Source organism: Trachymyrmex cornetzi, unplaced genomic scaffold (genome assembly GCF_001594075.2).
Source record: "Trachymyrmex cornetzi isolate Tcor2-1 unplaced genomic scaffold, Tcor1.1 scaffold21, whole genome shotgun sequence".
Classification (NCBI taxonomy): domain Eukaryota; kingdom Metazoa; phylum Arthropoda; class Insecta; order Hymenoptera; family Formicidae; genus Trachymyrmex; species Trachymyrmex cornetzi.
This window is the reverse complement of record NW_017296741.1, coordinates 879,215-904,386: the sequence shown is the minus strand read 5'-3', so window position 1 is coordinate 904,386 and position 25,172 is coordinate 879,215. Positions and strand designations below refer to the sequence as shown.

At 37.6% G+C, this 25,172-nt stretch overlaps 1 protein-coding gene across 3 annotated transcripts in view; it reads left to right on the top strand.

Moving 5' to 3' along the window:
- MICAL-like (protein) overlaps window positions 1–25,172 on the top strand; it is an 83,480-nt gene that overhangs the window by 53,499 nt on the left and 4,809 nt on the right. For 2 of the 3 annotated variants that reach the window (XM_018505585.1, XM_018505584.1), the window contains exons 2-4: window positions 3,917–4,204; window positions 11,647–11,825; window positions 15,733–15,821. In XM_018505585.1, coding sequence (XP_018361087.1) covers window positions 4,053–4,204; window positions 11,647–11,825; window positions 15,733–15,821 — 420 coding nt within the window. In that variant the 5' untranslated portion in view covers window positions 3,917–4,052. Of the gene's footprint in view, window positions 1–3,916; window positions 4,205–11,646; window positions 11,826–15,732; window positions 15,822–21,975; window positions 22,079–25,172 lie in introns of those variants that run through there. The other variant, XM_018505586.1, reaches the window with a different exon arrangement.

Below are 25,172 nucleotides of genomic sequence, written 5' to 3'. Positions count from 1 at the left end.
GGTGCACAACGTTGGGATACCGTTGCGATCGGGGGAGCTTAACGACTAAGCGGAGGAGAGGCGATGTGCCGGAAAGCGCGACGGAAAGCTTCTGGACCTGATTACATCGTAATTCATACAAAACCGTCCGACACGAGCGTTTTGTTGTCGAAGCTCTTTGCATTATTTTTTTTTCTTCTTTCCCTGCGAGAGTGGAAAAGCGGACATTGGAGACTCGGATGTCTCCTACTGACTATAAAACGTGATGATTTTTGTCCGCCGGTGAAAGCCGATGAGAGACAAGTGTGTCGCGGACTTGTCGGAGAAAAAGAAGAGAGGATACAAAAGCAGTGGAAATCCGATGCGTATTTCCAAAGAGTGAAAAAAGTGCGTGTTGCGATAAAAGCGTGTTGACATTTTTAAATATCGCATGTTTCGCTGTTATGATCTATACATGACAAATAACGGATGAATTCGCGCACCATAAACGTTTCGCTGCAGGCTACGAGCAAAAACTGGAAACTGAGCGTTTTTTTTTTTCCTCCCCGTGAAAGAGGCCCGTGGGATATAGCTAGACAAACGTTGTTACAAATAAGAGACCGTGTTTGGTAGAAACCAGTCAGACTAGACTAAATGCGAGGATCGACCGAGCACTTTCCCGTTAACTATCTATCCGTTCCAGTTTTTCGCACTCATGTGATATCGCGTGTAATGCGTAACACTATACCGCTTTATTGCGTTTTAAAGCAATTACGAATCTCATTTATAGACGTGTCGTTGGTCGACTTTCGTATTTGCGCTAAAATATCACGAAGGAGCCTGCCATTAATCTGAGCGTCACGCGTTACAGAACGAGAGGCGAGATGATCCTGAATGGATTTCTCAGAAGCCACCTTCTCCTTTTCTCATTTATCGATTCGTGCCACTCGACGATTCGGGCGAGAAAGGTGAAAATAGAGTATCAATGCGATTTCTTTCTGAACCTTATAATTATTTCCATGCTGTACCCGGATTTTCCATTACATAAAACATCGCGGTTCCTCAATTTTTAATCAGTACGCGAAATCATAACTTGTTACGATATACCTCCATCCTTTCCCCTCTTTCTGCCCGGTGTTCTTTCATCGATTTCGGCGAATTGTCTCGGTTCGCGGATTCTTTAATGTATAATTAAGGGGAAGCGATACGTGGAATAACTAAGGGCTAATTAACACGCACGTGCGATTTTAAGGGCCGTCTACATAAGTCACAAACGCAGAACGCAGTTCGCAGACGCATTTGCGACAGCCAATGAAAAGTTGTTATTAGTACCATTGACGCTTCTGATTGGCTGACGCAAATGCGTCTGCGAACTGCGTTCTGCGTTTGTGACTTATGTAGATAGCCCTTTAAAGCCCATTCTATCGCAAGTGAAACGTATTTCAGATTGTAACAGGTCGCAATAGGACCGCATAAGACACAAGACGCAGGACGCGAAAGTTGAAGTTCACTGAACTTTCTGCGTCCTGCGTTCTGCGTCCTACAATCATATCATAATTAAAATACGTCAAGCCCATTCTACATTAGACGCAGAACGCAGGTCGCAGATCGCAAGTGAAATGTATTTCAGATTGTAATAGGTCACAAACAAAAACAACAAGACCGCAATACGTAGGACACAAGACGCAGGACGCGAAAGTTCACCCAACTTTCTGCGTCCTGCGTTTTGCGTCCTACAATCATATCATAATTAAAATACGTTAGGTTAGTTTCTAGTTTTGTGACCTGCGACCCGTGTTCTGCGTCTTATGTAGAATGGGCTTAAGGTTAGTTTCTAGTTTTGCGACCTGCGACCCGTGTTCTGCGTCTTATGTAGACGGCCCTTTATACGCTTGATCCGGCGCGTGGTTTCACGCGTTGCTCACGCGGCGCAGCCTCCCGCTTTCACGTTGCACAAAACATCATTCGGTTCCCGATCGTCACAACATTAGCGATTTTTGCAGTTTGCAATCTTTCTCTCTCTCTCTCTCTCTCTCTCTCTCTCTCTCTCTCTCTCTCTTTGTTATCTTAGCGACGGCTTTCGAGAGCGGCCCGTTACGACAAAACCGACACTCGATCATTCCAAACGGCGGCACCGATTTGCGGTGACACTCCTGTTTTCTCCTTTTCTTTCTCTCTTTTTCTCCCCCTTTTCTCTTTTTGATGTCGTTTAACTGCGACATTCGTGACACTGCAAACATTTGCGAGAGATCTCTGGGAAAATATCTCACATTTATTTACACGTAACGGAAACGTAGTCGGAGATTAATCAGCACTATTTGATTCTAGGAACGACGTCGTCTTGTCGTTAAAAAAAACTTTTTATTCTGAATTGTGTAACATTATCTTGGTGAGATATAGTAATTAATTTTATCAATTTTAACAATCATTATAATGTACATCTGAGAAAAGTTGTGAATCCACTGCAATCGTGTGAACTAAGAAAACGTGTATATAGACAATTTTTAAGTTTACAACAAAAAACAGCATCGATTTACTGAGGCAAGTACATATGACGATGGATTTTGTTATTTTCCACGACTGCAGTGAGAGCATGTTTTTTTATCTCGTTTTTTACCAACTACAATATATTATACTGAAAATTAACAATGCCGCTGAAGTGGGAACATATATATATGTAATGTTAATAATTTTAATCATGCGACCGCGTGCGGATAACTAAAACGTTTTAAAAATGGGAAAAAATTTCAATTTTTATATTTAATTATATGCGACAAGATTTAGTTAATTTTTATATTTCAACGCTTAACTATTATATGTAATCGATATGGTGACCTTTTTATTTTTATTTTTAATTATGTAATTTTTATATATTACACTGAAGATGACCTGATGAAGGTTGAAACGTCTGTTTTTTAAATGTTTGTAGTGATCGGATATTGAATATAGATTAAGAATTAACTTTGAACTTTGACTCGTAACTTTTCTCCTTCAACAATTTTATTTTTTAAAAATCTTGAGCCTAAATAATTTGATCATTTTTATTCTGAATTTACTAAGAAATGGCTTTAAGAGAGTATATACTGTATCGATACTGTATCGACGTATAGTCGTTCTGGCACGCTCTGTCAAGCTAGCAGAACCAAATGAACAGAATCGAAAAAGACCTATTACACTATTTAGATTTATTATGTGCTAATTTGTGCTACAAAACATAATTTTGTACCACTTACCCTTTAAAAGAAACTCGTTGTTGGCTTAATATTAAGTTAGCAGAATGTTCTAGCGGTTAGAAGTATTATATATTTTAATGTTCAGTGCTGCATATATTTCCATCTTCAGAGTTCTTAAGTATTATATATAGCTAATCCGCATAAATTTCGAATTTACTCCGAATTTATCTTAAATTTAATTTTAAAGTGAATATTGTAAATGCAACACTCGTCCCTAGAGGGGATTACGTGATACCAATAAAAGTATTAAATTAATTAATAGAATTATGTTTAATGTATTGAAAAAAACATTAAAAATAACGAATTGTAGAGATTTGGTCTTAAACGATTCTTGCCTGTTTCTATTAATGTAGTTTAATTTTAATTTCTCAGTTTAATTAATTCTTTAATTTTTTCTAGTTCTAAGAATTTTCAACTCGAAAAAAACTTGACTTTGCAAATCGAACTGTCAATTTATGTTAACCACACGATCACTAATATTGTCAGTATTTGTTAGTACTAACAGTATTGTTGACCGTGTACGGTCATCTTTAGATTCTTCAGCAAAATTGCTCTTTCAAGTGTAGAAACGGGTATTAAACGATTTTGTCGGTTGAGTTAACCGCCGATTAAGTTAATCGGAGTTTGGCTAAAGTTGCCTTTAGGGTTAATTTAATATTCTGATTATCTTTGTACATTGTAGCTGCGGACCTACTTACATGTGAAAATTTGTTCTTCTTTTTCAGAAGCCAAAGTATTATTGAAAAGTCGCACTAACGATATAGAGACCATAGAGGAGCAGGCCGAGTGAAAGAGAGGTAATCACCGTTAGAGGAAGTCTCTCGCAAAGTGTAAAAGAGGAAAAAGGAAGCCGTAAGCACGATGGGTGAGAGACGTGGTACGAAGGCGCTGGAGCTTTGGTGCCGTCGGATAACCGACGGTTATCCGGGTGTAAACGTGCAAAACATGACCACCTCCTGGAGAGATGGGCTTGCCTTCTGCGCCATGATTCATCACTTTCGGCCGGACCTCATGTAAGTTTACAGCGAGTATGTAATCGCCGTTGTAACACGGTAAATATCTCAGAAAGATATCATATTACACGGATAACGATGCCAAATCATTTTGCTGTCGTTTATCGAACGAATGCTGCTCTCTCGAGCTGCAATATTCCGTGGGAACGACCGATTCCAAAGGGCCGATCATATTGTACTCTTAGAAGTGCGATTTAATCCACACATTGCTCGATTCTTGGCGCGACTTCAAATTGTCCTCGTTAAGCCGATTGTCTCATAAATTAAGTGAGAAAGAATTCTCAAGTACTCGCGTCGTCTGACTTGCCGCTTCATCTTAATTATGCGTAAATTAAGTAAGAGAGCTTGGACTCTCACACGTCTCGTGTCCTCCGGCTCGTCGATCATATCTCATCTTAATTATGTGCAGTCCGTTGATTCTTGAGAAGATCCTTTATTCGACGTGTATATTTCGACACGATTATTTCATATTTTGGTACTATTATAGATATTAAATATTAAATGCAATAAGGTGTAACAAAAAAAAAATTGAGGAATCCACGGTATCTGTGCATTAATACTCGAGGAATTATTAAGATATCCGAGAATCTCTGGTGATCCCAAAGATGCAAAGAACTGGAGATTTCTGAGGCATCTCCGACAGATTGTCTCCTTCATAGTAATCCCAGGATTTCGCGTCGCCGGCGCTCGGCGACGAAGGAAGGTCCTTCTAAAAATAGAAGTTCAGTGAATTGACGATCGATAAAGCAACAGCAGCCTGCACCCATCATACAGAGGATGTGCCCCGATGTTTTATAGGTGATAACGGAATGCAGTCGGAATTGTGTCGCGTTATGCAATGTGAGATCGGTGACACTGTATTCCGTGATTTTCGCTTGGAATATATTCTACGTTCGACCGTTTAGTGTTTTCGAAACATTTTTCTTCAAATTACAGTCTGTCGACGATACGTTTTAACCCAGTTGCATATTGCATAACGCGGCCCAATGTATTACAGAATGTAACCTGCTTTCTTTACTGGTCAAACGATACTCTGACACAATTTGCATTCCTTCACCGAATAATAAAGTTAATTTCAATTTACGGTTTTATTTTCTAAAAATCGAGAATAATAAACTTCGAGGTGTTAATGTTAATGTTGATAAGCGAGGTGCTCGTTTTTTCTTTTTGGCGGATAATCGATAAACTATAAGAGTAAAAAAACTGGACAACATCGCAAACGTCGCAGAGATTTGTCTTCAATTATTCATGAAAACTAACGACAACACCTCTAGCTTTCCTGGCGGCTGTCCAAATAAATATCTCTTGGTAGTCGAAAACATCCGATAATTATTGCAATCATTCAATACGTTAACGCGAGCGAATAAACAGCGTGAGCAGAATACATTTGTACACGTTGTCAAAGAATTTTGCGAGGAAATAGTTCATGTAAATCGAGCGGTCAATTTTACAATAAGAGAGTTTAATAATTTTATAATTTACGTCTCGAAACGTGCAGGATAAAAACCGCAAAGTAATTCGTGGATTGGATCGTTGCTCGTCATATATCATGATAAGATGTGTCCTGTTACAGATTAAGTGGCGTTTTTAAGAGGAATGCGCTCTTATCCATCGAAACAAGAGAGCTCGACCTTCCTTTATCGTCTATCTACAAAAAGCCTCTTCGTCCTGGTTCTTATCGATTTTATTCTATTCTTTCGAATTTCTATCGAAGGTAAAATTAGATAAGTATTATCACAGTTTGATAGACGCAATATATACGTCTTTATCTGTTTCGATATTTATAATTGAGTGAAGCGCATCGTTTTTAAAAGTCATTTTTGAGAATATTGTTTTTAGAAGTATATATTAAAATTTATACTTTTCAAAGTGTATCCTTAAGAAAAGCAACGTCCTTTTTGTAGGGAAAGATGTTTGTTTGTATGAGAATTTCTCTTAGAACTTCGTTCCAATAGTCAAGGTCTCTCACGATGAAGGGAATTCGCTTTTTATCGCAGACGAAGGATCGTTGCGAAGCTATTCTTCATTTTTCCTCCTCTTATTGTCTCGGTCAGTCTAGCAAAATCTACTCGGACGTAACGGCGGAGGCAATAAAACGGCGAGAAGTTTTCTTTTATTACCTTCCGTTCTCGCGGTTGAAACGAAATTTTCTCCTTTCTCGCTTCCTTTTTCGTCTTCTCATAGTGAACTTCGGAACTTTCAGAGTTACTTTAACTTTCGACAAAAGACAAAGAGATTCCGTGTCGCGATGCGCATAATGCTTCTTGATAGTTATTGTCGTAAGTAGATCTCCGTACAAAGCGATTGAAAATTAAGGAGATTGCGATTCGATCGACCTTTATTGTCGAGAAGTTGAATTGAAGAATCGGGTGAGAATAACCCGGAAGAGTATCACGTGAGAATATCTCGGCGATCTCCGACGAGAAGCACGAGTGAAAGTGAAACTGACAGGTGTGCCTAACCGATCGCAGAATAATCACGTGGCACGAGACCTTTGCGCCTTTGGTGAAATTCGTGAGGTTACGTTAATTCTGTAGATGCGCGTGTTAAAACGCGGAGCAAAAGGATAAGAAGCGCGAGAATTTATGGTCATAACGTGGTGCTGTTGCGGTTTGAACTTTCGCTCGCTCGCAGCATTGCGTTCAAAGACGATTAATATGCAACTCTGCTATCTCTACGTTTTATTGGATATCATTTGTTCGGTCAAGCGATTACTCATCCGATGTGTAACGTTTTTCCATCGGTTCCTCCTGCCCGTCGTAATTTCACGAAAGGGGTTTTGCGAGAGATATACGTAGAGTTATCACAAATCAGGGAAATCAAGGAAGTGTTAGGCAAATTGAAAACGGGAAAAGTTAAAGGGGATTTTGCAAAATTTTCTGGAAAATAAAAATTCTTGACTTTAAAGAAATTTAATATATCGTATATCATATCTATGCAGTTTTGAAATATTATCAACTTAATAATTAAGGAGGTTGGTAAGAGCATAAAACACATATATTAATATTTACGCTTTAAACAAACTACATATTACATACATGTGAAAGTTGTGTTCATAACATTCTGTCTTTATTGAGCAACACTTTTATATATAATCTATAAACATTTTTATAGATTATTTATTTTATTTGATATTAATTTTATTGTTATAAACAAAAATTTTTTGAATAATAACTAAAATCTAAATTTTTTTATATAAATATTTTAAGTACTAAAAATGACTTATGCAAAGTTTCATTGAGATTCATTAATTAGTTTATAACAAATAAATATTTTGTTTATTGACTGAACAATTAATGTCTGTATCTCAATGCAACTTTACATAAATATTTTTTAATTCATAAAGTACTATATTAAAAAATTGAAATTTATCATTAGTTTACATTTTCATATATTTCTATTAGAGTACAAATTAAAAAAATATTACTTTTTATTGAAATAACTTTTGATTCGGATGGTCAACTGTCTCTTATTTTTTGTATTATTTTTAAATGCAATTTAGAATAATTTGTAATTTTTTCAATTGATTCTTAACATATTGCATTTGTCTTACAACCTCCTTAAATACAAGCAGTGTCAACACTCAGCAATATTAATAATAATTAATATTGCTATTTTAAATTGTTCTGTCAATATATTTAATAATTTCTAAACCAGAATGAAAATACAAAAAATTTCAAAATATTAAAAGCATCAGGGAAAAATCATGTGTCTGAGGATAAGACATTTGTGACAACCCTGATAGGACGATTAACGCCAAATGATGTGCGCACGTGGATGAAGTATCACCAATAAAGCCGAAAGAAGAGTCAATTCGTGTGTCTTTTTTTGCGGCAGCAGCGATAGGAAGAGATGAGGACGAGAGGAGGAGAATACAAGGGGTGGGTGTGGCACCGATCTGGTGGAACTCTGACTCATCGTGACCTCGTCCCAGACGACCGCCCGTCGTCCATCAGATCCCGAATTTATCGCGAGTCAGGAGCTTACCGTAGAAAGTTATTGGAGAAGGAATATTGACGACGATACGATGTTCCGTTGTATATAATCGACAGCATTTTCTTTATAGATACGACCGAGAGAAATGATCGCGTGAATGATTCTTGATGTATCTCCTAGAATTTCACGCTGTTTCGATTCTTAATAATCACGACGCAATTTCGAAATACTGGAATTTCTGACATATGCACAATGCGCGTTTGCGAAGAATGAGTGACGCGTCGATTTCACGCTCTAAATAAATCGTAACAAAAGTTTAACATCCGCACAAGCTTTGCTATCGCGCTATCAATCGGGCAACCGAACTCGAGCATCGAACAGGTGCTCATCTTTTGACCTAGAATTTCAAGCATTACTTCAATCGCCGAGTAATATGCGGCCTGTGCATATCGATTCACCTAAAAGTGGAACACTCGTAGCCCGACGTATAGACAGTTGCGAAAAAAATAGGCATCAATGCGTCATAAAAAAAGTATTGTAGATAGATTATGATTTTATATACAATTTTATAATCGGTTGTAAATTACAAAGGAAAACTGTGTCCATCGAGATAAAAGTGTAATATTATATTTTTGGAATGCATTGGTTTTCTAATTTACGCGATTTTTCGAGGACACTTTCTTTTCAAGACTGAGTCATCACTTTGTATCTCTTTATAGATCCCGAGATACTGAGAAAATTTTGTCGGTAATGTTGCAATTTTATTTCGACAAGTCTACTGTTTTGCAATTACAGCGTTAGCTTGGTAGTTATTATCAATCAGTCATTTGAATCGGCCTCGAGACGGTAGAGCACCTAGGCGGAAACAGTCGAGCTTTACTTAATATGGATTATTTCCGTTTAATCAAAATTTCATTACATTCTCATTTTCTTTCTTCATAAATAATGCATGTCTCAATGAATGGCCCGTCTTGGTAACCGAGTCAAATACGTGGCACACGTGTGAGATGAATTACACATTCGTGGCACCTTTTTAGTCATGCGAAAATTTAACTCCGTTACGTTCTCGATGTAATCTGCTAGAGACACCTACGTATTTCTGGTATATTTTGTTATACAGAGTGTACACGACGAATCTCCTGGTATTAAATGGTAAAAAATAAAAATGAACACCCTAATATATCTCTAAGCTTTTGCTGTAAAGATCAACTAAGAGTTTCTTACAAAACATTACCAAACTGCTACATATCATCAAACTCCCACATGAGTACTTTTAGTGCCACGAAGGATATCGAGTCGGTATTTTATTTCAGGCCGAGTGCGCTGCAGCATATCGTTAGTTACGATGCCAATGGCAGCCACAATTCGGTTACGTAAAGTCTGTATCAGACTAAAGATCCAGACTGAATTTGATTAAAGCAAAATTTACTAAACTTAATATTGGTTTCCTTTCTTCTAATTGATTAATTTCAATCTCAATTTCTGATATGAGCTTAAGACATTTATATTTGTTATCTTGGTGAAGAAAACTATGTTTTTGATAAATTTCTCAGGAGAAGAAATCCAAGGAAGTGATATCAAGGGAATAAGAACTAAGGGATGGACCCCCCTTGTACGAGCCAAAGTACAAACTTGAGTGTATATAATACTTTTAAAAAAGACCGATTTGTTGACCCATGTGGAATTGGCTCCCCAACTTTTGAAAAAATTAACTTCCTCATTCGATTGCTCATCGTTTGCACGTGTATGCACATTTCGAATTTTCGTTTGCACTTCTGGTCAAAAAGTTACTTAAAAAAACAGTTATAGGAAACTAGCCTGCCAACCACGATCAAATTAGATTTAACTTAAGTCTTAATTGATCTAAATGTAGATTTTCGTTTGCATATTTCGGAACAAGTCGATTTTTCGTTTGCATATTTTCAATTAAAAAGTTATTTAGAGAGTTTTTGCAATAACATGGATCCAGATACGATAAATGTTAAAGTCACGTTGTCCTTTTTTTAATTAGTTGTTAAGAAGAAGATAACGTGACCTTAGCGTTTACCGTATCTGGATAAACAGTATTGCATAAACTCTCTATTAACAATTAAAATTTCGAGGACGGTCGATTTAGATAGATAGGTTTGAAAATAGTAATTTTTTAACTAAAAGTGTGCAAACGAAGAATCGACTAATTTCGTAACGTGCAAACGAATATCTATCGATTCATGCTATTTTATAGCATAGTAACTGCGATTTGAACCTATCTATACCTGCCGGTTGAACGTTCTCGAAAATTTATTTGTTAATAACTTTTTAACTAAATGTGTGTGCAAACGAAAAATCGAATTGTTTCGGATTGTGCAAACGAAAACCTATCGATTCATGTCATTCGGAGTATAGTAACTGCGATTTGAACCTATATCTATCTGAGTCGACTGTCCTCAAAACTTCAATTGTTAAGAACTTTTTAATTAAATATGTGCAATCGAAAAATCGACTTGTTTTAGAATGTACAAACGAAAATTTATCGATTGAGACTAATTAACCCTTATCGTACCATCTACAATTTGGTGCCTCATCCATACCATCAAGGATCACTTCAAATCTCTTCGTTTTTTCACCTCTTCAAAATAATTTAAAAAATATCTAAAAATTCACCAACATACTTTCAACTTTCTAGAATAAATATTGACTCTTTATTTTGGAAAATAATAAAATGTAGTATAATTTATAATTACCGAAAGACTCGAAGAAACTTGCACGAACAGGAATCGCTCAATCACTAGTTACCCATATTAGTACGGTAAGGGTTAAATCTAATTTGGTCGTGATTGGGGAGCTAGCCCCTCTGAAATTATTTTTTTAATAATTTTTGTACCGGAAATGTGCAAACGATGAGGAATTGAAGTTACAGAAAGTTAATTTTTTTTAAAGTTGGGGCGCCAACTTCACATAGGTATTGTCGTATTTACATTACCTGATTTTTATAAGACATTATTAAAATTCCAAAGGTTTATCGTATGACGTATACCTACACCCTGTACACATATCGATATACGGCACTACACTCCGATTTAAATAAATTAAAATATCACAAGCACATGTCAGAAAAGTGTCAGAGTCCCTTGTAAAAATTATGAATTTTTGTTATTTTAAAATTATTTTCTTCGATAATCAACATCCGTTGTTCGTTTTCGTTTATTAAGAGTAACGGATTTCGCGCGACTGTTCTTTCTTTAAAGACCAGGCATATTTAACGTGTCGTTTACGAATCACATATTTAGTAGCGGTGGTTATTTATACTTGCTCCTAATGAAAAAAGCGATTCTCACCACACCACGCCCACGAGTAATCAGCAGTCTGATTTATTCAACAAATCCTTTTTACACATTCGACGTTTTATCGAGTGGCCTTCGGAGGGAATAAATGTGGCCAAGGGATTGCGCCGAAGTAACCGCTAGTAGAAGATTAATACTGTTTAGCGAAAGATAAAAAAAACTTAGGTCACTTTTTTGTTACAGCGACTTCAACAGCCTGAACAAGGACGATGTATACAGAAACAACGAGCTGGCTTTTAGAACAGCCGAGCAACATCTTGGAATTCCTGCACTCCTAGACGCCGAAGACATGGCGTCCTGCATGGTGCCCGATCGATTGTCCATTCTCACCTACCTCTCGCAATTTTATCAAACTTTCGGAGGTTAGTATCTCACCGCGATATTTCTTAGTGGAAGGCCGAAGTTGATTTTATGAAAGAAAGTAACATTCGCATTTAGAATCGTTTCACAATCAGACGTCTTATTACGCGAACAGCAAACATTCTCTGGCTCTTGGAATGCGTTGAAAGATTTAATTAAATTCCTCGATTCGCTTGCTCGCCGTTACTGTATTAAATCCCCGAAATTGAAATAATTCAAGCAGTCCTGACGTCGACGGCTGCATTTGCCAGCCTCATTTTCTTTTTCGAAAGATGTCTAACCCAAATAAGCACGTCGCGAATAGTCTGAAGAATACATGACGATTCTAGTGCCAGTTTTTGTTTCCAATCTTGACTATCGACTATTCTTTTCATTGTTCTTCCCTAGACGTCTCTATCGGATACAATCCCGTCGGAAAGCTGGAGATTTTTTCTTAAAGTAACATTTTTGTTATACTTGTCGATCATCGCAGTGTCTCTTTTATCCCTTACCGTACCAACATGGGTAACTAGTGACCGAGCGATCCTGTTCGTGCAAGTTTCTTTGAGTCTTTCGGTAATTATAAATTATACTACATTTTATTTATTTTCCAAAATAAAGAGTCAATATTTATTCTAGAAAGTTGAAAGTATGTTGGTGAATTTTTAGAGGTTTTTTTGAATTATTTTGAAGAGGTGAAAAAAACGAAGAGATTCTAGTGATGGTATGGATGACCCTTGATGGTATGGATGAGGCACCAAATTGTACATGGTACGGTAAGGGTTATTTAATATAAATTTTGGGAAAAGAAACTTTTATCCAAACTTAGTTTGCGTAATTCACTTTTCCTTCGTTGCGAAGATCAATATTTATATGATTTGTATCGGAACAACGATAAAGAGAGAGCAAGTAAATTTGGTTACACGTATTAAAATTTTTCTCGGGCAAACGAGACTTCGCGGTCATGTTTCTAATATTATGACACTGCGACTCCGAGGAGCACGGACTGCGAAAAAAAGTGTTTTATCGGCACACACATCACGTTCGTTTTCAAGCTGAAATCAGGCGAGTCCGATCGACAGGCGTGACGTTCGAAACGTCGCGACGCATTAATGTCTCGCATGCTCGACACGATCGCACAGCCCGTTACTAAATGGGCCAAATAGGCCGCGCCGATCGGGCTCGTGTCAGCGATTGGTTTCTAGCTTTCTCCTCTTCACGGACCGGCGTATCTCTCGCAATTGTCCCTTCGATTAATATCAACCGCGTTGACGTCTGTCGCGGAAGTTGCGCTATACAAGCCGAGGTCGGTATCTGCTTTGACAAACGCGAAATGCGAAGCACAGATCATTTTGAAATTTCGAGTTAATTTTTCTTCTCGATCAACGTTTCACAACGTGAACGTGATATCTCGATGAAATTTCTTTCGTCCCGTTTAACTTCGGTAACACAATAAATATATCGCAGTTCTAGATCTCTTCGCACTTCTCATAAGCGACGCACTGGCCGTCTTGCTTTTTGGCCAGGAAACTTCTGTCGATGTTTAATTCGTCGTTTTTATCAGTTCCCTAGTGGGCTCTGATTATCAGGAGCTCAATTAGTCGGCTGTCCGTTTGCGAGGCTACAGGCTTTGAAAATTTGAGTAGCCACTTGTTGAGCCGCCGCAAGATTTGCATTCCTTTTTCCGCGGCTCTTTTTCACCGTTCTCATCTCGATTGGAAAATAACTGCCGCGCGGCATCGACCGTTTACGTTATCGTTTACAACCACTTGTTGAACGGACGTTATTACGTCGTCTGCGTTGTTACAAAATTTTCTCTCTCTTCTTTACAGCGACAAACGTCAACGAGTTGTCTTAGGAATTACATATTTGATGAATGTGCTTGCCAAGCACAATATTTAATTTTTTTCAACGTGTATCTAGATGTCATTGTACTTTATGCCCGCAATTATCGGAAGTATTGAATTTTTTCTGCCCCACGCGGGAATAATGTTTATTTAATTCTTTATCATCAATATTGGACTTCGTAATAATAATAATAGTAATAGTAATAATAACAATACAATAATTTTATTGAAATATAATAACAATAAAGAAAACTTTAAGGCGATTTTTTATTGTGAATTCTAATAGATTTAAATTAAAAAAAATAATTAAAATATAGTTTAAATTCTATGATAGTAAAAACTAGTTGTTAAAACCTTCACAAGTACGTAGAATTTTTTCAGATTTTGCGTAATCCGAAGCAATAAAAAAATCTGTACTAAAATCCGAAGGTTGCGGACGAAAGGTGAAAAATTTCACATTGGTAGAATTAAAAATTTTTTAGAGCAAATTAATTAACCTTTAAAGGGTGGAACTCAATTTTTTAAAATGCGAGATTCGTTATAATTCGTTAGTTCATTGTATTTCTTGTTTCAAAATATGACACCGTTTCAGCGCCATTATAGTGGTTTTCCATGTAAAAGTTAACGGTTCGGTTTTCTCGTGTCATTTATATTAAAGCGCCATTCTCGACATTAAAACCGCTGAAACTTTTGAGAGCTAAACTTTAACGGTAAATTGGAAGAATATTTCATATATATCGCAATCCTTTTTCCTTGCCGGCCTGCATCGAGAAGATTGGCGTGAATTATTCGATTTCCAGCTCCCGGCTTCGCGCTCGCTTTGAAACCCGGCGGCGTTTCGTTACGCAAAGTGTCGATGTTATAACGTGCCTCTCCGCGTCGTGATCTCTAATCTTTTCTCCACGGTCCCTCTGCTCCCTTCTGCAATCACGGCTCGCAGTTGCGAGAATAGGGAAGCGCGCGATTTGCTGGGAAATATCATTCGAGTATTGACGCTCTACGCGTCGCTAGAGATGAGATATATCCGTGATAATCTATTAAAAGTCCATCTTTTCCCCCCCCCCCCAGCTTCTCTAATCTCATGGAATTCCAGCATCCCGCAGATTAACCGTACCGTTAACCTTTGAACGACGGTTAATCCTGATCGAGTAGGAAGATGATCCTTTCCTCAGTTGCACCGTAAATGCCCGCCCGGCTACGAATTAACGCGATCGTGAGGACCTATACCGTTCCTGAAATCACTACCTGCAACGAGGAAATTGCCGCATTGCTCAGTAGTCGATGTCCTGTCCGCTTTATAGCTACATTAGACCGCGCTCTCGCGGTCGGGATTAGACTCGGGCGCTTCTCTCGGGAGACGAATGATAGCGTTGGACGTTTGCCTTGTGTTAGCACGGCGAGTAAGCGGAAGATGGAGGTGCACTTATCGAATCTCGCTACTACAGAGGAGATACTTTCCACTGCTCGTACTTACACAGCCGTCGCGCTCAGCGGTATCGGGCCGCACCGTAATAAAACGAAAGAATTGAAACTGAGATAAATGAGCTTCCTTGAGGCGAAGCCTTGGTTATTATAATCCGTATTTCGCATTCCTGGTCGCTAACACGAGGAGAAGAGACTATACGTGAAAAAATGTCACGTGAATTTGCACTTTGGATCACGCGGGTTGATCGACACCGGTGTAAATAAGCGATTTTATGCAAACGCGCCAGTTGGATAACTCTTCTTCGTACCGCGTTGTAAAAAAAAAGAGTCAATATTGTCATTCAGAACAGAAGTGTATTTCTGCTACCATTCGCCCCAGCTACAATAGCAATACTTTCAACTCTCCGTTCATAAATATTCACCCTACGAAGAAAACTTCCAGGAGAGACGTTCCATAAACCATGTCGACATTTCTTCAAGACAATTGAAACGAAACAGCTACCTCCGTACTAAATTTCTGGTTTCATAAAAGCAGCTTTGTATGCTCTAATGTTTTATAATTTTATCCATTTTTCCTAATGCAAATTATTAATTTAATAATAAAATGAAACAACAGTTAATTAAAGGGGATTGAAGAAAATGTTGTGTTTTATTGTAGGATCTTCACCCAGCCGTCTGGCGACAAACAGAACGACCGAAAGTGCCGACGACAGGATCGCCCCTGTTCCAGAATCTCCTAAACAAAAGGTACACATCATGATTACGATTACAACACGATCAATCAATCGATCGTTCGCTCGATCGAGGCAGACACGCTTTTTGTAACTTACTTTGCCCGACTTCCTTCAATAAACGTTATTTTATAATTTTATATACATAGTAGTCTCATAACAATTACGAATTTGGACCGATGATAATAAATCCAATTAGATAAGAGAGATTTTATATTCGATCAAAGCGGATCTTAGTGCTTAAATATTTTCTGTGTGAATTTATACATCTGATTCTGCAAACAACGCGCCGAAGTTTTTTTTGGTCTTGAAACGCAATCATGAGCAGAACGAAAGTAATAATTAATAATATCATTTATTAAATTGGCAGTAATTTAATAATTTTTTTTTTGATGCTAATAAGCATCTTCATAAGAATATTAATACTTAATTTGATGTTAATGAGAATCTGAAACCTGCGAATAATTTATTGCGATAAATATTTTCTTAACCGAGATTCGAAGCCGAATTTCCCATATTTTATGCGGACGTCCTTACTATACTATTACCGAGGTACAGGGTTATTTGCAGAAACAGATATGTATATAAATTTACACAAATATTTAAGCACTAAAATCCACTTGGACCAAATATAGGATTTCTCTTATTTAAGTAGTTTCATAAGTTTCGCTTAGAAGCTCCTCTCAAGCTTTTCCAGAGCGGAGAACTGTCGTGCCGCGTAACACATTGAGTGATATTCCTTGTTAACTTACGCAATCGCGAATCACCTTTATATGAAAGCATTTACCATACGTACTTACACAACTATAGTCTTACAAATCGTTTTATCCTGTTGCGCGTTTATCTTGCACAAACGAATGTGTGATATCGTGAATTAATAGCGATCAGACTTTGTGAATCACATGTTTACGGCTATAACGTCGCTCAATGTGTTAATCGATTATTTTCTCTCCTCTCCTTTCTTTAATTTTTTTTCTCCTCTCTCTCTAATCACGTATCATGTATTCGTTGCGAGACCAGTCGACCCACTTTGCTATTCATTTTCAGACGCGTTGTTCCGAAAGAATCGAATTCGAATTTTCCCCGTTGCTAGATCGTTGCTGAGAATCTCGAGGAAAATCCTCGAGCGATGGATCGTCCGTTCATGCACGGTTTACTTTGACACCAGCGTCGTCCCGCGTTGCAACAAGCCAACAACAAATGCCATCGCCGTTGCGTTTGCGTAATCACGCGCGCATTATCGACACATACGCGCGTTCCCCTTTTTTCATCCTTTATATATTTTCATATACTGGGTGATTCAGGAGGAAAGGTCAATATTCTGAGAAGTTGTAGCATATTTTAAGCAAAAAATGTTCATACACCGAAAAAAATTTATTAAATTTTAATACATATTTCTTTGGATAATACCAAGTAAACATTTACTTACAGTAAATATATGCTTACTTAATAAGAAATGATAGTTAAATTAATGGTTTTTGTATTAAATAAATAAATATATGTTTGCATTTAGTAAATATTTACTTAGAACACTATTTAAACAAATATTTATTAAAATGTATTTTTTTCAGTGTTGAATTTATTGAAATTCTAGTTGAAAATAGATGAATAAAAATTTTCTGGTTAGATCTATTGGAATTCTAGTCGAGATACTAATCGGAATTCTGATTAATATAAAGGCGCCTCCAGATGATGTGACCAACGTATGTCAACATTAGTAAATATCCTACATATACATAATTATCCATATTGAATGTAGTCAATATTTAGCGAATGTATGCAAAGTTGGCGTATACACACACATTGATTACATCATTTGAAGGTGCTTCAGAATCTTTTGGTCATCATTTTTAACCAGACATTTTTCTCAGTGTTTAAACATGTGTCCTAAGTATTCTAAACGGTTTTCAAGATAATTTGAATTTAACACGTAATATTGTTAATATATTGCACGATACGATCCGGAATTCTATACGCGTAAGAAAGTGTCAATAGTATTCTTCAACAGCAGCAGTAACACTATTATCACAGAAGCCATAAACATATAGCATATTTGCATATTTAATATTTGCGAATATATGCGTCATTTTTAATTATATTTCTATACTTTGTCCAGGAAGAGAATATCCACGGATCAAATCTTATGTGCAGAACGTGGATATTATCTCGCTGAACGGAGTGGACAATATTACAATAACACAATAGTTAACAAACGCAAACAGAAGCATTAATTAAATTCAGAATATCTTAGAAATCGTTCGAAATAGGACTCATGTTTATACACTGTTAGAAATATTTTTTTACATGTAAATGAAGCTCGTGGTTATGAATGAAATTAAAAGTAATGAATGATTTAACTGAAAATTAAGTTACAGTAGTTACTTAAATATAATGAACCTGTACATTAAATTTCATGTACATATACACAAATACATTTTTCAGTTATAAATACATTTTACTTAAAAGTATATTAAATTTCATAAAATTTTTAACAATGTTTAAACATTTTTGCTTAAATTGACCGATATTATCATCTCAGAAAATTGACCTTTTCTTGTCAATCACCCTATATATATATACACGCGGAAAAAACGGTTATATTTGCCACGACCAAAAGTTGCCCATCAATATATTTTTTGGATATAAGAATTGTAGTACGATTGTGATAACCATAAAATCGGCATATCTTAACGGTTATGGCTGTAAACATATGTCCATCTTGCGGTTATCACAACCATATATATTGATGGGCGAAAATTATCATTATTTCTGGTTGTAGCAACCGTAACATTTTTTCTGCGTATATACAGGGTGTCTCAGAAATAAGGTCGGAGCCGCATTGGGGGCGTAGAATGGGTCAAGGCGAACAAAAAAATCTGATACCATTTTAAGATATTGGCTAATATTTGGCGAGTCCTATAGGACCGCCAAATATTAGCGAATATCTCAAAATGGTATCAGATTTTTTTGTTTGCCTTGACCCATTCTACGCCCCCAATGCGGCTCCGACCTTATTTCTGAGACACCCTGTATATATAAGATATATGTTTATGTATTATATATGTATATTTATATGCATATATACATTATATTCACCCTTTTTCCATTATCTCATTTGATGACCGGTCGAAGATGAGAACGTAGGCGGGAAGAATAGATCTGACGCGCTCGTCTACACGATCGCACACATGTAGCAACACACGCGCACCCTGCACGAATGATCGATTATATTTTTGTGTCTAAGAAAATTAATAACGTAATAGATGGACGTAGTGTTATGTAACACGGAACTATACGTGCTGTTTGCGCTTATACGTAGATACTTTGCACTTTTGGCTCGCGCCTTCTGCGAATGATTAATTGCGATCGCTCGTCGATGTTTCGAAATGTGTTAGTTTTCTATGTGCGAAAACTTGTCCTCGTGCAATACGAAAGTTTGTAATGTCTATTTTATTTGTTCGTTTGTGTCGCTTCGAAATGAAACTTTTGTGCGGCACCTTTCTTTTTCAGGCTCTCGTGCGACGAAAGTCCCAAAGTCAGATCGTTGCGGTCTCGTTAACTGGTTCGCGAACTCTTCCGCTTCGAAAATGACTCCGTGAAATACGCCGAAGGTCACGGAGTGAAGAAACGCGCAGTTGGCGTGCACGGTATCTGTCCCGGGGATTCATTTAGCCGGTAATTTCGTGGCCAACAATGATCGCTTCTATCAGTCATGTCGGCCGCCTTCGTGATCCCGATTCCGGACTCTTCCTCGTACTTACTGGTGTCCGCTATTGCTACCTAGACCGATATGGACGATCGTCCTTAATAAGCGGTCGGGAGAACATTTGCATTTGCCAACGGCAGCGAGTACACGAGAGAGGAGTATCGCGCGTCGGTGGATTTCGGTCGAGCGAATTGCGGGAAAGCGGGACTGTAAGAAAATGTTCAATTTTTGCGTTGTAGTTCCAATAACACTGATAGTTATCCACTCGTTTCCTCTTCCCCGAAACCCTTGCGTCCCCGTACTCGCACGCAAGCAAACGTCGAGATAGTCGTGAGCAAGAAGTTACCGTTGTTCCGAAACGAGGCGTAGTTTGCTCGCGAATTTCTTCAAGGTCCCGTCGACAACCGGCGGTATTCTCGACATTATTTCCGAGCAACGGTGAAGTCTGCGGAACGACGTGTCTCGGTAGGAGCCCTACTCTGGAAATGTTGCTTGAAGTAGAAGTCACGCGAACGTAGGTCAGATTCTGTTACAAAGTTGTGACAATTTCAATGACGAGACAGCGGGACCAGCGTTAAGCGAAGTTTGCGTGCCGACGAACGGATCTGAAAGCAATGTGTTCAGCAGGAAAAGCAATTTTATAAATTGTAATATGTTTTCTTTAATATAAGCATTATAAGCCCCGGTTTAGTTCCGAAACACAATAGACGTAGCTTCAAGCTATAAGATTTTGACAATCATAGTTGAATGTAAGGAGAATAATTGACTATGATTAGTTGAAAGAGATTTTTTACGTCTTAAGGCTTGCTAAACTTATTGTATTTTAGGGCTTATAGATACATTTAAATCCAGTAAGGAATTAAGGCCAATATTAAAGAATTTTATAATATTATTTTATATATATTTACAATATTTTTAAAAAATTTTATATATATTTTATATATTATTTTTGGGGGATTTAAAAAAAAATATATATATACAATAGTTTTCAATGTAATATATTATAGGGTCGTATATATGATAACATAAACTATAGAAATCAATGCCTTCAGTCTAGTTGGATCTTAAATTGTATGATCTGTGTGAATTTATATACTACGTACATAGTCCTTTGAAACGCGCCGAAATGATTGTTCGGTTTTGAAACGCTAACTTTACTAAACTGCCGCAGTAATATCACGAGTTAAATTGACTAGCAATTTAATAATTTGATGCTTTTTCGCATCTTCGAACGATCTTAATAATGCTGAGTGACATATTAAGATCTGTAAATAATTAATTTTTATTGCGAAAAATATTACCTCGGCCGGGAGTCAAAGTTCTTAGTAGAACCCGAAACTATAGTTTTCTATATAATTTTCACCATGTTGGGATCAATAACCAAAAGTTTTTAATTTCTCGCTATAATATGTTGATATAAACATCAGGTTTTAAATCTATATCACATTGGCGTTAAATTATTCCGAAATCCACTGTTGCAAAGCTGCTTATTCTGCTGAACGCAGTCAATGGCGCGACATATATTACGAAATTCCGGTTGTTTCCGAGATACCGTGTGCGTATCAAGTTCGCACTAATCGCTCCTATCGTGGACTTCGTCCGCTCGCTTCGAAGCTCGACCCAATGCCGCAATTTCCTCGTTTGAGGATCCGTCAGTCAGTCAGTCTGCCTGGTGCTTCACGCCACGGCTGATCTCGCAAAGTTGCCGAAAGATCAAAGCAAGGAACATTGTTTTAACGAGTTTTAATTTCCGGCCCGGTTCGTCGAAAAGAAACGAAAAAACGAGTCGTGCGTACGACGTGGAATATCCGTTCTCGCGTGGGTCGAGTTTCGTTCATTACGATTCGCATAACCGCTTGTCATAGTTAAAGCTGACACGCGTGAGTCACACGGCATAAACCCACGGATAGTAGGCTTATGCAAGACAACGCGGACTATCCATCTTGTTGGTATGGAACGAAAGAAATTAAATTGAATAAGAGAAATCATATATTCAATCAAAGCGGATCTTAGTGTTTAAATATTTCGAGATGAAAAAATTATATATGTACATATCCAAATCTGCAAAGCCGAAATCTTCTTCGGACTTGAAACGCAATCATGAACGGAACTAGAGTAGTAATATCACGTATTAAATTGACAAGTAATTTAATAATTTTGATGCTAATAAGCATCTTAGAAGGATATTAGTAATTTGATGTTAATCTAAGCATGTTAAGAATTATAAATAATTTATTGCGGAAAATATTACCTCAACCGGGATTCAAACCCGGATCTCCTAGGAAAAAACATTGTTCTCTCTAAAAACTACTCGGTGAGCTTATCTCAAGCGAGGTTCAAAATGAGATAAGAATTAATGACGGAAGCGAATGTGTTGCACGTAGTGTAAGTATTACATCTAACTGACCGATCCGCGTGTCAAATCAAAGTTCCCCGGGAAGTGTCGCTCGTCGTCGCACCGAAACGTTTGTGTCAAATCCCTACCTCTCATCGTTTATATTTTTGTTCTCCAGGAGGAAAGCTTGGACTTAATGGGGCAATATAAACCTGAAATATTCTGCTAGAAGGTAATTTCGCTTTGTCGTTATTGTTTTTGCTTGCCTATGGTTGATCATTGTTGGGTAACTGCATGCTGGCATGCACACACACACACAAACACATACAGCGCGGATAATACACGGTGTGATTTGGAAAAGACGGGAGATTTACACATCCGTTGGATTATTTTTTTCCCCCTTCCTTTGAGGACGAAAAAGAAACGTAGAAGTAGAAGTAGCAGTCAGACTGGATTCCAAAAGGAGGCGGAAGAAAAAAGTAAGTTTGCGAAGCTCACGCAGGCTCTACTTGACTCTCTGCACGGGGAATGTCTTATTACTACTCGTAGAAATTGTTACGTTTCCTCGTGTCATGCTAGCTAACGACACTGACGAGCGGTGTGGCGTTATTCACCATACATTTTACGTTCTTTTTTTTTCCTTTTAATTTTATTTTACAACATAATGCTTAGAGATGCGGATTGTCGTCTCGTCCCCAGCCGACGGGATCTGTTTGCGCTTCCTTCTCGCTGGAGAACAAATTCGTGCGAACTGTTTGACGGGGAGCAGCCGTGGAAGCATTGCGAATTTCAACGAGTCGCAGATACGAATCGTCGTCACGGAAGTCCCGTCACGTTTCCCGCGACCGAAGACTACCGTCGCTCTGTCAGAATAAACGGCCCGTACAATTAAATACCGACACGTTGCATTCTTGCGTCTTCGCTCGCGCTAAAGTACCGGCCGAAAGGATCGATTCGGAAAACGATCGATCACCGTCAATCTGTCAACGACGACACCTCGCGCTATTCCAGAATCCAGAATTGTCGCTCGTCGGTCTTGCTCCACAATCTCGCCGGAGAGTGGTCGCGAGCCTTCAACCGATGAATTCCAACGCCGGAAACGGCTACCCGGGAACGTCCGTCGTGATCCGTGGTATATTTCGGGACGAGAATGGAGAGACTCGCCTCTCGCGCGCGTCTAATTGCAAGCTGAAAGCTCAATCACCCCGTCAACAGTCGCATTTATTTCATTCGCAAGTATACGTACGTATCTATACTTGACAAAAGCCGAGTGAACGCTGAGGAAGGTAATTAATCATGAGCGGCGACTCGGCAGAGCGCGACGTTCTATTTATATGTCATTGCCATTCGTTGCGTGTACTCGATGCTTGCGCACGCACTCACGCACGCATGGACGCACGCGTTCGCTCGCTCACGCAATAGAAATCGGACGGCGCGGTCAGCAGCCTCTCTATCGCGAGCTCCCCGCGCAGTTGAATCGTCACATAACGTGCCGTTTCCCATCGTGCTACGCAGGAACGGTGAGGGAACGTCGAAAATTCGCTCTCGGTTTCATTCTGTCGAGACAAAGGCTTTTAATTAAGGAGATTAACTCTCACGCGCATCAGTAATTCTATGGCGTGTACGGTGCGCGAAGTGAGAGAGAAAGAGAGAGGGGGGGGGGAGAGAAAGAGAAGGAAAAAGAGAGAGAGAAAGAGAGATAGTACATTTATTGGTGTTCTAGGGCAAGCCCTCTAAGAACAATCTTACAATTATAAAAGCAAAGTGGAAATGGCGAAAAAAATACGTACAAAAATAAACTAATAATTAGGAAAAAATAAAGCATTTTACAAAAAGATATAAATGTTAAAAAGAGAAGAAAAACAAGAATAATATATATTTTTAAAAAGTATAATAAAAAGCGAATTTCCAAATAGAGAAACTTAGAGAAAATGATCAAATCGAGGTTATAAAAAAAGAATATTTGATGATAATCGTGTGCAGTATTGCACAACAAACGTAAGTGGTTGAGGAAAAACGAAAGAGAGAGAGAGAGAGAGAGAGAGAGAAGCGCGACGGAGGAATAACACTCGGGATTTTCAACAAAGCCACAAACGACACGTCGTCGACAGTATCGCATCGGCGACGAGCAAACACGGTTATACATAATAACGTTGCGCTTATCACCGATCAAATTAATTAATCACGCGCTTAACGCTCGAAAATCGATACTTGAACGCGACATTTATACCGTTGCGAAATCGTCGATGTAAGATGCCGTGACGATCAGTGTTTCGGTAACAGCAGTTTTTTCGATGCATTACATTCTTGAATAGTCGCGATTAATCACTTTACGAATGCACTTGTACATTTATCAATTCTCGATAAGCTTGCGATAACGTTGTGTTTAGTAATATTCATGGTAATCGATATATCTACGATAACAATGTTTAAGTAATATGTGAATAGAAAGCGATCGCGATGGAGATCGTAAAGCGAATTTTTTTGTTGTTGTACTAACCCGCGATCGATCGCCGCTTTATTTAACCGCCTATGGAAAACTCATGCACGTGGCGTCGATGAAAGTTTAATGGAAGATCGATCTTGCGGTTAGCAACCTATCATCCGTGCAATTTTTCAGCGAGAAGAATTAGCGTACGGACTTCAATCCTCACGAAAGTATGACGCGACGAAAGATATTCGAAGATACGTACACAGTAAATAGTTTTGTATTAAATTTAATTTTTGTATTGAATTTAATTTTTTGGAACATTTTACATGTCCAAAACTGTCCATCCAAATTTTTGTTAATTTAACATAAGATGACTATGTTAGAAAGTAACACAAATATTATGTAAAACAATTAAAACAAACGTAAAAGAAACGTAATACTTTGACAAAATTTAAAAACAAATTTTATGTTAAATTGATACATTTATTATGTTAAATTTAACTGAAATTATATGCTATTTTCACATTTTAATTTAGGCGATGCCTTTGTGATATTTAACATATGTAACATATAGATTTAACAGATATTTACTGTTACAAAGAGAAAATAACCACAGCCTGTATCTTTTTACATATAAAATAGATAACTAAAATTGTACAGAACATATTTCCTCAGTAAAATTAATTTATAATATTTTAAATCACATTTTATTCATTTATTCTTAGAATTTATGTTTTAAAACTACATCATTTTTAAGTTATTTGTTTACTTACTTATAAGTAATGTTATTTTGACACTGAGAAATATTAAATTTTAATTTAACACAAAATATTTAAATAACACAATCACATTATGTTAAATTAAAACTCGGATATGTTAAAAATTCAACACAAAA